The sequence below is a fragment of the Brachycentrus maculatus genome, unplaced genomic scaffold (genome assembly GCF_059751285.1).
Source record: "Brachycentrus maculatus isolate JH-2025_06_01 unplaced genomic scaffold, ASM5975128v1 h1tg000119l, whole genome shotgun sequence".
NCBI lineage: Eukaryota > Metazoa > Arthropoda > Insecta > Trichoptera > Brachycentridae > Brachycentrus > Brachycentrus maculatus.
In genome coordinates, this window is record NW_028280872.1 from 3566573 (window position 1) to 3581582 (window position 15010).

Consider the following 15010-nt stretch of genomic DNA (forward strand, 5'->3'; position numbering starts at 1 on the left):
TTTTTTCAAATCCGAAAGTGGAAATTACTCGTGTGCTGACAGGCTTAATAAGCCGTCAAACTACAACAGTGCTGCCACAATGAGAAGCTATAATTATTAATTGTTTTCTGTCTGGTCGTCTGCTGTCATTACTTTGAAATTTTAAAATTTTCTCTCGGAATTCTAATTTAGTAGTCTGCGCTCTTGGCTTCGAAAGAAAAATCGGCGTTCGTTTGTTCGAGTGGTTGATTCCTGGAAGTATAACGCAAAGCATCAAGATGACCACCGCAAACTGGCTGCCGCTGGAATCCAATCCAGATGTTATGAATAAGTATTTAGAAAAAATCGGAGTTCCTTCGAAATGGACAATCGTCGATGTTCTAGGGCTGGATACTGAGTCACTCGGCTGGGTGCCGAAGCCGGTCCTCGCCGTATTGCTATTGTTCCCTTGCTCCGAACAATACGAAGCTCACAAAAAAGAAGAAGAAACAAAGCTGACAGAAGAGGGGCAAGAGGTTTCCGATAAGGTGTTTTATATGAAGCAAACCGTTCAGAATGCATGTGGCACGATTGCCTTACTTCACAGTATCGCCAACAACACCGACGATATTCGTTTATTCGATGGCTGGCTCAAGCAATTCTTAGAAGACGCTGCAGAATTAGATCCCACAGCCAGGGGATCTTTGTTAGAGAAGTGTGAAGGCGTCGTCTCCGCTCACTCCGAGCTTGCCAAGGAAGGCCAGTCCAATACTCCGGGGGAAAATGATCCGGTTATCCACCATTTCATTGCTTTTGTGCACAAAGATGGAAACCTCTACGAATTAGACGGTCGCAAGTCCTTCCCTATCAACCACGGCAGCACCACTCCTGAAACTTTGCTCGAGGACTCTGCCAAAGTTTGCCGCTCTTTTATGGAGCGAGATCCTAATGACGTTAACTTCACCGTGGTAGCTTTAGCTGCTGCCGAATGATCTCTTGGCTATAAGTTGGAGCAGCATGACTGATACCTCAGCTGCATTTGATATTGAGCCAGTTTTTCTTGTAATTTGTGATCTATGTACTATTTGTTTTGTTTGCAATCATATATTAAATTATATGTCACTAAAGTATGGCTTATTTTTCAATGACTGCTTAGGCTTATGTTGACGTTTGCCATAATTGTACTATGACAATATTGTGCCAGCTTATTGTTTAGTTTTCAGAAAGAAAACATTTTCATTTTAATCTTTGATTTCAGCTTAGAAACTAAGAGCATATTTATGGCATGTGATAATGATAAATTTTGTCATACTTATTACTTATATTTTATACATTTTCTATCATTAATAAAAATGCTTTTGTAACCTTAACCACATGTTTCATTTATTTACCCTTTAATCCTCATTGAGGATATTGTTTTGCTAAACACTTCTCCATTAGCGGCTGTATTTGTGTGTTTGGATCGAACCTCGTAGAGTAAATAGTTCAATAACCAAATACAAGTACATATTGCATTTCCACTAACTCTCAAATATACCTACAAGATTCCCCTTAACTTCTAAAATAGCCAAGCTATTGGTTCTATGGAATTCATGGAAAAAAATAGAATTATTGGGGGATATTTGTTGATTTTTTAAATACAATCTGAGAATATTTGGAATGTATATAAAATAATATTGAATTATTTTTTCACATAAATTTGAGTTATTTTTCTATGGATGCAAAAAACTTATTCTTTTAACACTTGTGTGCACCTAAAGGTGGAGACTGACCGGAGCATTTCGCCATAACATCGCTCGCGGCGAGCATCCGAAACTATGGATGGTGCGCTCGGTTTGCTGTACTGACTGGCTGAATGCTCGCATCGTAACATGTTACGTTACGATGAAATGCTCCGGTCAGTCTTCACCTTAATGGTGTAAAGGGCGCTGTAATTGACAGTATTTCTTCAATTATATTAATACATATGTACTTAACATAAATGAAGAAAAAAAGGAAGACTTAGTATTCTCCATAGGGTTATTCTTCTTCATCTATTTAGAGAGCTTAATATAAAAATATAATAAAATTATAGTGGATAATCCCAGATTTGTGAACAAAGATATGGAAACTCAAAATTTTGTGTATTGTTTATTGTGTGAATGCAGGGTGATCAGGGCAGTATTACACCTCATATACCAGTCTAAGATAATATTAAATAAATTCATGAGTAAACAATAAAAAATAACTGTTTTGACCCCCCCCCGGGAACGGAATCAGCATGGTAGCCAAACACTTGTCACTACTTTATGGAGGTGGACAAAACAAACCTATTTAAAAACTAAATTTAATCAATTACCATATATTTGCATAAGAAGTATATTTACAAAATCATAAATATGTTATTTAACCTTCCAAAACATATGTTATATTGTATTCAACTTATATTAATTCAATAAACATTTTGAAAATAAGTATAATTAGATTTGATTGCCTCCTAAAAACTTAGCTATGGTAGAGTTTGTCAATTTTTGACTTTTAAGATTCAATTATAGAAGACATATTTTTAGGTAACCTGTGTATTTTTTCATTACAAGAGCCATTATCCAGTATCATAGTTATCATCCTAAAAGATGGCCCCTATAATGGTAGCCGAACTGTCATAAGGAAGACATAATATGTTTACGGGTTAACCCAAAAAATGTTTAATATTATGCAATAACCGTGAAAATGTACATATGTACTCTTTCAGTGTTCACAGTATTGTAGACGGATTTAGTTCAGACAGTTGAACTTCAGGTTATAAAATTATTGCATTCCCTAAGACCTTATTTTATGTATGCCCTTTTAAATACTAGATTCATTTACTTTTACTTTCTACAAACAAACTGTAAAATAATCCTATTAAAATAATCTAACCATTATAATTCATGGTACAAGAAGTAAACACAAATGTCACATTTCAATGTGATATTGATTATTTTCAAGCCAATTATATGAGTACTAAAATCCAATTACTTAGATCCGAGAGTGGCCTGAAGGAGGCTAGGAGTGGCTCCCTTAAGCTCTTTGTTACAGTTGAGTATTATAAACATCCCCCTTGTTGAATGAAGCAAAGAAAACAATTTTTTTTTACGTAATTGTGCTTACTTTTTCTATTTGAAATTCATCATCCAACAGTTGATTTTAACCTTGCAAGAAATATTTATAATACTTTTTTTATTTGTTTCTTTTTCTGTTTGTGCCCCGTCAGGTCCCCCCCAAGTTGGCGATCACTCAGGCTTTGCAGTCGTGCGCCGTTCAGAACAACTCCTCCTTGATGACTTTTATCCCGGTCCAGTCACAAAATTTGTAATTTTTAAGTAGTTAGTATAATTTATAAAATACATTAACCACTTAACAGTCAAATTTTGGCGAGAGAATTCGTCGGTGCAGTAAATCATCATAAAACAACTCGAAACAGGACTACCCGAACACTGCTCGGGTTAATCAATAAAAACAAATACATAAATATATTTGGCTGGGGAAAATCAATACCTTCGGTTGAAAATGCCATAACATATATTGTGACAATTGTCACAATATTAATCTTTTTTATGTTTTTGTTAATAAAATACAAAAATCTGTGTTTGATTTAAAAATTAATACATAAATTAAAATGGAGTTCTACAAATTTCCGAGGCAGCAGTCAGACTCATCAGTGCAACATAAACCCTAGCCCGAGTCACACTCGGGATAAACTGGGAACTGTTTAAAGCGAGTGTTTTTGAAAGTTAGAATTTTCACTTATGAATTACATGAAATTATAGTAACTTTAAACATAAAGAGTAAATCCACTCACGAGTAGGCATTTGCTATGAAACTTAAAAAGTTGAAGCCTGAGTAGGGTCATGATAAGCGATGTTGCATAAGCCGTAGCTAGATTTCAGAGTCACTTGGACGTTAAGAAATTCAAAAAAAAAACTGGTTAAAACATTTTTTTCCATTCATTCACCTTCCTATAATTCTTCATACTTTCTGACATCTCATACATTTTTAATCCTCTGTACATTCAACTTTTTTTGTAAAATATTGCAATCCTAGGCTGGTTATCCATGTGAACATTTTTTTTAAATACATATTATTTTGTTTTCCATCAAACAAATCCATGAAAAATAATGACTGATTATGACAGCACCTAAATCATTGCTAACTTTGAATAATTAACATCTGTCGACTTATAGCTGATATTACTCACACCAAAAATCAAAATACATGTTTATAATTCTGACAAAAATTTATGAAAAAAACCTGGAATCTTAACAAGCATTTGACCTAAGACATTTGCTGCTTATACACAGATATGCCCACTAATAGTATGGAATTATTTAAAAAACATGTTATTTTATAAAATAATAAGAACTGAAGTGTAGGGAAAAATAAAGATTGAGTTATCACAAAAGCGTTTTATTGATATGATAGAAAATTTATACAATATAAGTGTAAAGTACGACACATTTATCAGTATCACAATGCCATAAATACATTTGTTCTTACTTTCTAAGCTGAAATAAAAACTGTTTTCTTTACAAAAACTAGACATAAAGCTCACACAATATCATTTGTATACCAGACAATGCAAGTTATGGGAAATGTCAACAATTAGCCTAAGCAGTTGTTTAAAAACAAGCCATAAATTGATGACATATTTTCAAAAATGAATGCCACCCAAAATAGCTCAATGGATCACAAATTAAAAGTAAAATTGGCTCGATATTAAATGCAGCAGCGGTGTATCAGTCATGCTGTTTATCCAACATCTAGCCACGAGATCATTCTGCACGAACTAAAGCCACCACGGTAAAGTTAACATCTTCAGGATCGCGCTCCATAAAGGAGCGGCAAACTTTGGCAGCGTCCTCGAGCAAAGTTTCAGGAGTGGTCCGGCCATGGTTGATGGGGAAAGACTTGCTACCGTCCAACTCATAGAGACTCCCATCCTTGTGCACGAAAGTGATGAAATGGTGGATAACTGGATCATTTTCCCCGGGAGCATTGGACTGGCCTTCCTTGGCGAGCTCAGAGTGATCAGCAGCGACGCCTTCGCATTGTGCCAACAGAGATCCCCTGCTTCTGGGATCTAATTGTACCGCATCCTCTAAAAATTTACTGAGCCAACCGTCGTATAAACTAATATCGTCGGAGTTATTGGCGATACTGTGAAGCAAGGCGACGGTGCCGCATGCATTTTGAATGGTTTGCGTCATATAAAAAATATTCCCAGAAATCGTTTGCCCCTTTTCTTTCAGCCTCTCTTCTTCTTCTTTCTTGTGGGCTTCGTATTTTTCGGAGCATGGGAACAAAAGCAACACAGCTAGTACCGGCTTTGGCACCCAGCTGAGGGATTCAGTGTCTAGTCCCAGAACGTCGACAATTGTCCATTTCGTTGGAACGCCGATTTTTTCTAAATACTTGTTCATAACATCTGGGTTGGATTCCAATGGCAGCCATTTTGCGGTAGTCATCTTGATACCTTGCACCGTACTTCCAGAAATATACTTGAACAAACGTCTGCCGACTTCGCTCCGGCAACCGCGAGAAAATTTCGAGGCACTGACGCACTGACAGTGACAGAAAATAATTAGTAATTCTTGCTTGTCATCATGGCAGCACTGTCGCAGTTTGACATATGGAGCAGGGTAGTATCACTCAGGAGGAATATTGGATTTTATAAAGAAGGTACCATTCATAAAAAAGGATTTCATTGCGTTCTCAATGCAATAAGTAACGTATGTGTGTATATTAATTCAAAACAATAGTTTACGCAAAAAAATATTCCCTTTTGAGTTAAGCGTGAGTTGTGTTCAAGGGATTTATTTGAATTCGTAATGAATATTTCAACAGTTTTTGCAAACTATTTTGTAATCAGTAGCAACAAATTATTTGAGTTTTTCCTAACTTTTTTTTTTACCATGAAATATGCATTAATAAAACAAACAAGAATTTAAAAATAATTAATAATACTGCAATACGTGCATTATATAAAAGTTTATACTATAAAAGCGGTAAAATTGTATAACTGTGACAATTGAATTGCGAATGAATGCTCGCAATAACAAAATATGAGAAATTACGAAAACAAAAATGTTTGTGTTCTAAAATCGCTAAAGTTTCTATGTTAAGATCATTCTAGCGGAAATAAAACGAATACTGTGTATTTGGTGCGTATTTCAAATTTCTGGCTAAATTATTTGAAATAACGTCCTTACAATTCTTTGACAATAAAGTGCGAAAAAACAAAAACGTTTTTGCGGGTGTATGTATTGGTTTTAAACATTCGGAATTCCGAATGCTCAGAACGCCTGTGTTCTGGCAGCCAAAGATTTCAAATTTCCGTGTTGGTGTCACTGGTCATGTGATTTTTCCCCGAGGTCGTGTCAATTAGTCTGCAAATACAAATAAATAAAAAATATTAGTATTTGGCTGCTGAAAATGGCCGAGAAAACTGTGCCGGGCGTTCCGCCTATCGTGAAAATTGGACACTATACTCTAGGTGCAACTTTAGGCGTCGGAACATTCGGAAAGGTGAAAATCGGCGAGCACCAATTGACAAAACACAAGGTTGCTGTCAAAATCCTGAATAGGCAAAAAATAAAGTCTCTCGATGTCGTCGGAAAGATCAGACGCGAGATACAGAACTTAAAACTCTTCAGGCATCCGCACATCATTAAATTGTATCAGGTCATATCGACTCCCACGGATATTTTCATGATTATGGAATACGTCAGCGGCGGAGAGCTGTTCGATTATATTGTCAAGCACGGGAAACTGCAGGAACAAGACGCTAGGAGGTTTTTTCAGCAAATAATATCGGGCGTAGACTATTGCCATCGCCACATGATCGTGCACAGGGATTTGAAACCGGAGAACTTATTACTCGACCATAATATGCACGTGAAAATTGCCGATTTCGGGCTGTCAAACATGATGATGGACGGAGAGTTCTTGAGGACTTCCTGCGGCTCGCCAAATTATGCCGCTCCTGAGGTAACATCATTGACACAATGTGTTATATTTGTAGTTTACATTTTGAGTGTGTCCAAATAATTCACAAATCTGGATTGTCTCCAATTAAGAGTTATTTTTATGGGTAGATTGGTGAATGTTACACGTGTGTAAAGTGATCACTTAAACCAGCCTATGACGGTCGTAAGCCCCGTAAATGCCCAGACTTCCATATTCTTTTTCATCTATGTTGTGAAATCAAAAAATAAAAATATATGAAAAATAAACTGAGAAGTTTATATTCAAACATCTGTAGCTTCCGAAACTAGTCGTAATAATATAATACTCAAGTGGAAAAAAAAATATTGTTCTATTCATAATTTAATCATGTATTACTACAATGTGAATGCCGAAACAATATATAACATGAATGCTTACGTTGAAAACTTTTATACAACAAAAGCTTCTTGACTAATGGAAGAACTCATAAATGCAATCTACTCTTTTGAAAACAGATGAATAAATAAGTGCTATTCTCAAATAATACACATTTATCAAATTGTATATTTTCATTAATTGTAGGTTATATCCGGAAAACTTTATGCGGGACCCGAAGTCGACGTGTGGTCGTGCGGCGTAATCCTTTACGCTTTACTATGCGGAACGCTGCCATTCGATGACGAGCACGTTCCGACATTGTTCAGAAAGATCAAATCCGGAATATTTGCAATACCGGATTACCTGAACAAGAGCGTCGTCAGTCTTCTGTGTCAGATGATGCAAGTGGACCCCATGAAGAGGGCGTCTATCGACGACTGTAAGAAGCACGACTGGTTCCTGAAGGATCTTCCGGATTATCTATTCCCTTCCCCTGTCGAGCAGGTATACAATGTATCTATCGTGGCAATTGAATTGGGTGCTCTTTTATTATATTATTACTTTATATACACATTTTTCAGAACACATAGTAATATACATTAAGGGCGTTTGTGCACTACACGGAATTACACTGAATTTTACCGTCCGGCACGTCAGTTAGCATATAAAACGGATGATTGGCTTGTGCTTTTGTCTATCTTTCTTTGGATCGGTGCTCGAACACATGGCGCGTAAATTCGATCACGCTAAACTGTACTAGACGCTTTCATTTTTCAAAACCGGACTGCCGGACGGTAACATTCCGTGCACAAGCGTAGTGCACAAGCGGCTTAAGTTCTCTACTTACATGAATTCGGACTTACACAATTTTTTTAAATAATGTTTTTTTTCCTCGTTTGTTTACATAAACTATTTTGTTGATAGGATAGGATAGTGAGAGAGAAAGAGAGAAATGGCATTGGCACCCTTTCCCTCCGCCTTTACTGTCCATACGTATGGGATGTGATCTAGGACAAAGTCATAATTTAGATTTCTTCTTTGTTAGTTACGTGTGTATTGCGTTCAGGATTCTTTCCATGCGTTTTTTTTTAACTTTTTTTTAAAGAATTAATTAACAAAGCCTTTAAAGGCTTATCTGCAGGTAGGATACTTAGGATGGGGAAGGTTAATGTGAAAAACACATCACATCCAGACCAATTGAAAATATTTTTTCTTGAATTTAATTTGCAATTGGCGGGAATCAAACCTGCGATGCCAGTAAGATGTCAAACGAATGTAAATTTGATTCTCAAATTGATATTAAAAGAAGAAATGCCATAACAATGGAGACCAAAGATAAATTTATAAAACAATATGAAACAGGTGAAAATCTGTCTCATTCTAACACAAACAATTATTAAATGGAATGATCAAATTATGGATTATGTAATTTAAAAAAAAATAATGCAATCTATGATAATTACCAAAAATAGAGGAATATAAATAATTAATAAGTAAACTTTATAAAATGAAATAACTTTGTTATAACCACTTTTTTATTAATACAATTTAACCTACCGGTTTCAACAAGAACCTTGTCATCATCATGGTTTATATTAAAGTTAAGTTATTAAGTTATTTCATTTTATAAAGTTTATAAAGTGTGCCACGAAGTATCTGCGGAAAACATTCAAGAAATTAATAAGTAGTTTGTTCTTAAATGTAACTATGTATTTATACATAAATAATTATGCACGAATCTGATTAAATAATAACTTAATAATGAAAAAATAATGTTTTATTAAATATATGCATGTAGATCTTTTCTGACCAAACGTAAAACTTTAATACTACAATAATTTATTTATTTGTTTTAAGTTCTGAGTTGCTTTTCAGGATAGCAGTATCATTGACACAGAAGCAGTTGACGAAGTATGTCTCAAGTTTGGTGTTAAAGAATGCGAAGTCCACAGTTCGCTGCTTGGTGGAGATCCGCACGATCAACTGGGAATAGCGTACCATTTGATCATAGACAATAAGAGAATAGCCGACGAAGCCGCGAAGGCAGATTTGAAGGACTTCTATACTGCAGGTGTTTGGTTACTTTATATGTTACGCTTATTTTCTATAGGCTTTATGTTTTTTATTCTACAGCATGGGATTATTGGAAGAAGTAAAGGCAAAATAAAGGAATGGGTAAATGATCAAGAATTAATTTTGTGAAAATTGTAAAATGTTTATATTCTTAATTTATCTCTCTTTTTTGTGTGTATATTAGGTTAAAATCGTTAAAAACAATAAAAAATGTATTAACCCTTACTGGTCCAATGTCGAATCTCATTCGACATCGATTTTTTGCTCTTAGGTCCCATGTCGGATGTTATTCGACATTTTTTTCATCATTAGTATTATTTATTTAAATTCCAAGCTTACATTTTTATCACTCGTATCTATTACAACAGTATGTGGAGCAGAGGACAAAAGATTTTTTCCAATTGGAACGTAACTGTCTACCTAGATTTTTTTTTTTAATTTTGGGGGACCGGAAAGGGTTAAAAACGAACTCCACCAACAAGACATACAAGGTGGCTTGGCGGGTGTCTGCAAAAAAGTTCTAAATATGTATAAATTGTGGTTGTTAAAAAAGTTGTATGAGTAAAGCGATATTAACCTGCTAACCGGGGAGTTCACTTTTTGATTACGCAACACACAACGGGCGCGAACTCTTTCACTAGGACGTGTCAGTACGTCACGCCTGTAGGACGTAATTTTATATATGTTATTTATGCTTAAAATAAATGAAAAGACTGTGAAATACATATTTTATCGTTTGTTCATATATAAATCAGAAAGGAAAATACAAAATTACAAACAAATAGAAAAGAATACCAACAAAAAAATGGAAACATTGAATTTTAATGGATATGTACTTAAAAAAATGTTTTCTGGAATAAAAAGGTTGGATATATTTTGAAAATATAAGTAAATAATACATAATACAAAAATAGGTAGGTAAATGTAAGTATGTATGTACCTCTCACTGCTTACCCAGAACACGTCCACCACTCTCAATAGCTAATTCTCTTGTGTCTTAAATTCAATTTGAGACATGTATGGATGACTTAATTACCTTTGTTGTTGGAAAATATACGTCTTGCGCATTCCAGGGCGCATATTTCAAGGACGTATTCGTATGTCCTACGCGTACCCCACAGAGGAAATATTCAACAAATTAGTCAAAACAGCTGTATGCTGAAATAATTATTACATATGCATTTAAGAATTACTCATACTAATCAAATAAAAAGCACCCTCCCGCCAAAACACACAGATCATTAATAACACACTTCTGAATACATACGTACGACCGCAAGGTCAAAAACACAGTAGTTTCGACTGAAAAAGTAAAAATTGCAAAACTTGCAATTTCTTAAGTTTATGAACCCAGTTGACGCATTTCAGAGCAGAAAACTGACATCCGTGCTGTTTCGGTGTTAACGGCATTGCTGCCAACTTTCAAAAAGTATGCATACACATAATATTAATTTTTTTATATTATGCATACCCTGTAACATATTTTTTTTAAATGTAACATGTCACTAAGAAATAAAAAGTCCCTGTTCAAACACAAGAGCTCAGTCTCTTTTTTGAAGAGGTTCAGCGCAAATAAAATTAAAATATTGTATTAAGTAGAAATATATAGAAATTGTATAAAAATAATGTAACTATATTAAATAAAAAATTAAAATGATGCAGTCTGAGATTAACTTAGTAAAATGCTTTATTTCGGTAAGCAAATTTCGCAAATGAGAAATGAAATGATTGATATTTTGGTTTGTATAAAATATAAAGGTGAGGATAATGAATAATATGCAAAAAAAACGTACTACAAAAAAATGGCCCTTACTGTGTTTTGAGTTTGGACAGCCGGATAATGGGCCTATGTTTCCAGGAAGCCCTCCCCCGGTAGTGCATAGTCCGGTAGAGCCGGTAGTCAAGCCGCATCCGGAGAGAATCGCTCCCCTGAGAGAAAAGGTTGCCGTCCAATCCACCTACAGTTATGATAGGGTACAGAAAGGTACACCAGTCAAGAGGTAAGGGTTAAAATTTATCCATTTTTTTAATTTTTCTCAACCAAGGCCCAGTATTTGTTAAGTTGCAGCATATTTTTTTTCTAAATCCAGGTAATATTGCACGTAATTGTTTTTTTTTCTCTTAAAACACAGTTTTTGCATTGAAAAAATAAGTTTTTCTTCGAAATAATTATATGGTTTTAAAAAGAAAAGAGTTATTGAAAGGTTAGGAGTTATTATGAGTATTTTTTTTCTATATACATATTCTAAAAAACAAAAATATTCAATATATATTCTTTAAAAAAATCGGTCATGGAAAGACGTGTTACCACTATGGCAGTCGGCTGGTAATTGAATTCCGTGCGTTGTATCCCCTTAACACATTAAAATATATTTTTAATTTTGGTTCCTTCGAGTTCATGTTGTTTTTAAAATCCAGCCTTGATAATGGGTCCTACAATGACAACACTGTATTCATAGTATTTCCTATAACAGTATCATGATAAGACAGGCGCCTTGGCGTAGTAGGGTAGATGTTCTACTGCGAAATTAGCTCAGCGGATTCGATTCCTAATTGCAAAATAAATTCTAGACTAATTCTCAATAAATTAAGAAAGATTTATTTTCAAATGGTTGTTTGTGATGTATTTTTCATATCCTTACTATGCTACCTACAGACAAGCCTCTAAAAGTAGAGGCTTTGCGGGTTGTTCCTTTTTTTAACCAAAAAAACTTTTTTTTAGAGCAAAATGGCATCTCGGGATAAGATCACAGAGCAAACCAATAGATATAATGTTGGAGGTATACAAGGCAATGCAAGCATTGGGATACGAGTGGAAAGTAATCAATGCATATCATGTGAGGTGAGTGATTCTTATCTATTTGTACCACTTTAACATATTATAGTCTGAGCAAAAGACGGATGTTGTTCTCATTAAATATTTAGAATTTTTGTTTTTTGTAAAGTTAGAAAAAGATAAAAAAAAATAATCAATAAAAATTTTAAAATTTTGATTATCTTTACGTATTGACCTTTCCCTCCCGGTGATACGTATTTACTACAGCGTGACCTCAAAAATGCGAATATCAATATAAAATATAATAGATATTGGCTCAAAATGTTTGTATTCTTCCGTAATATAATTGCGTATTACATAAAAGTTTTATAATATAAGGTTATTCATTTGCAGCGACGGAAACTCGTTTTCAGATTCGTTACCAGAGCTTACATTACAAAATTGTTTCAAAAACGTTTCAACTTCAACTATGGTCAATAAAAGCAACATTTAGGAATATTCACATTTTTTTCTGTTTTTAAATCACATTTTCATATGGTGTACAAGATACATATCGTAGTCATACAGGAGAAAGTGACCAAGTGCATTTTTTACAAAAACGTGATCATTGAATATTTGATATCTTACTAGCTTAATATTGCCCTGAAAATAATCCCAAAGGTTTTTAAACTTGGAAGTACATATAACATATTGATTTGTTAAAAATGACTTAACTGCATTGATGTTTATTTTCTTGCCAAGCAAAAGTGACTTAAATGGCCCTTCTGAACATTTTACATTTTGTTAGTTTGGTAGTTACACTTTCTCCTGTACGACTACAATATCACCGTTGCACGCGGCAGTTTTTAGAACCGTAAGGGAAAGATTAAATACACGAGATTGAAATCGAATTAATATTTTTTCAGAGTACGCAATAAAAACAAGACAACTGGCAAATATGTGAAGATGTCTCTGCAACTTTACCAAGTGGACTACAAGTCCTACTTGCTGGACTTCAAGTCTCTGTCCGGGGAAGAGCCGGAGACCGACGAGGAGATGTGCCCGAGTCCCGTCTGCCCGCCTCCGGCCAACATAGACACCAACGTCGGCCACCATACCATGGAATTCTTCGAGATGTGCTCTGCGCTCATAGTGGAACTTGCGCGATAAGACTAACGTTTTGCACTGACATTTCTTGGTGGAACTGCATTTTATAGAATAAAATAACCATTATGTAATTTTTCCCGCATGAATTTTATTTGACCAGCAACCGGGTTTCGTCATAACCAACATCATCAGACTGGTATGAGGCTAGACAAAATTCTATATTATATACACAACAAAGCAGGAGTTAAAAATCATGATTTTATAAAAAAATATATAAAATCATGGTTTTCAACTCCTGCCATGTGTATGAAGTAAAAAAATTACATAGTTGTTTTATTCTAAGACTAACCAACTTTGAGCGGGTTCTTTCGAACGTTTGCTGGTCTGTTTTGCTTATCACGCAAGTCATGGGCATAACTGACCAGCGAACTATACAAGCGGAGACAGTCAAATTGCAATTAGAAATAATCTGAAAAGAACAGCAGTCTTCTTGCCAATCTTGCCTCACGATTGAACAAATTTTTTCCCCGTAGAATTGATTTCTTTCACGTTTTTATGCATCTTGTAATACCAATACACCCTGTAATTCAATGATAATGCCACGTACAAGTTACATTGATGAAATTCCTAATTTTAATGTACAGTAAGAGCTTTTTAATTCAAATGATTCTACATGTAGATTTTTCCACAGTTTCAAATAGAAAATAACAAAAAATCTTTCATTTGAATTATTAAAATAATTAATTCTAATATAAATATTAATATAAAATGTCTATGGTACAGTCCATAGAACAGCAATTGTAATATTTGACGTCTAGGTATGAGATCTCTCAAAGAGTTGCTTCAATATGTTTCACTAAGAGATTACTACGCTTGCCTTTGGAACCCTTAAATCTAGCTTCTGATTTGACTGCAAAAATGTATTCCCTCTGTAATGGTGTTTATGTAATTTTAAGTACTTAAATCATTTTCCAGTGTTAAACACTCTTTTTTTTTTTAATTCATCAAAGAGATGTAGAGACTATTTAAAAAAAATATGTATGCCAGAAGGATTATGAAATGTGTTTTTTTAATGATTTTGACGAAATTTATTGAATTTTATCAAAATCACCAAAATATCCACATGATCTCATTCCTTTGACATATATATGTATTACTTGATACGTTAAAAGCTCATTAATTCAAATTTATAAGGACCACGGAAATTTGAAGAAAATATTTCATGTAAACAATTTTTTTTTAAATATGCAGGATGCATTAAAAAAATTACGGCTTGTTAGTTTAGGTAATGAATTTATTCACACTTAATAATTAAGTGACATTTTTGAGTTATGATTTGACATTTTTTTTCGTGATTTAATTTGAAATAGCTGTACCTAACCGTGCGTTACTGTGTCTCAGTCTAATCAAATGGAAAAGAAACAAAATAGAAGGCACTGATTTTTAAAATGTTTAATTTCACAATGCTTGTGAAGTAAGAGTAATGAAAATGTTAAATGTTAAATCTATAAAATATCAATGCAATCAAAAAGATTGAAAATGCAAAGTGACAGCAGCTATCAAGAAGCTCCTTTTTTAGTTTATTGCTTAAGTTGTTAAGTTCAACAGATAGAGCTGCCACTGCAGTAAAAAAAAACTGTTTTTACTCGAGAATGATTTTTGGAGATTGATGATTTTGAAGAAACAAACAATTACATTTTTATTTATATAGATAAGATGCACATATTCAAATGCAACGCTGTTTCAAAATTTCAAAGCAATCGGTGAATTACTTAA

General features: G+C 34.2%; 2 protein-coding genes and 1 pseudogene across 4 annotated transcripts; 2 read left to right on the forward strand and 1 right to left on the reverse strand.

The window, feature by feature from the left end:
• Nucleotides 1-102: 102 nt before the first annotated feature.
• On the forward strand, nucleotides 103-1328 carry LOC148309706 (ubiquitin carboxyl-terminal hydrolase-like). Its single transcript, XM_088259687.1, has one exon. The coding sequence runs from the start codon at nucleotides 258-260 to the stop codon at nucleotides 948-950; it is 693 nt and encodes a 230-aa protein (XP_088115813.1). The 5' UTR covers nucleotides 103-257; the 3' UTR covers nucleotides 951-1328.
• Nucleotides 1329-4367: 3039 nt separating this feature from the next.
• LOC148309707 (ubiquitin carboxyl-terminal hydrolase pseudogene) lies at nucleotides 4368-5793 on the reverse strand (annotated as a pseudogene). The gene has a single exon (XR_015837500.1). The product of XR_015837500.1 is annotated as a ubiquitin carboxyl-terminal hydrolase pseudogene (transcript).
• A 529-nt stretch (nucleotides 5794-6322) lies between these two features.
• On the forward strand, nucleotides 6323-14765 carry AMPKalpha (AMP-activated protein kinase alpha subunit). Of its 2 annotated transcripts, none has more exons than XM_088259683.1 (6): nucleotides 6323-6963; nucleotides 7504-7812; nucleotides 9175-9370; nucleotides 11231-11372; nucleotides 12095-12214; nucleotides 13054-14765. In XM_088259683.1, exons 1-6 carry the CDS (start codon nucleotides 6409-6411, stop codon nucleotides 13295-13297), a joined length of 1566 nt encoding a protein of 521 aa, XP_088115809.1. In that variant the 5' UTR covers nucleotides 6323-6408; the 3' UTR covers nucleotides 13298-14765. The 2 variants fall into 2 exon arrangements, with proteins under 2 accessions (XP_088115809.1, XP_088115810.1); XM_088259684.1 differs by having other exon boundaries at nucleotides 7504-7803.
• Nucleotides 14766-15010: the final 245 nt, after the last annotated feature.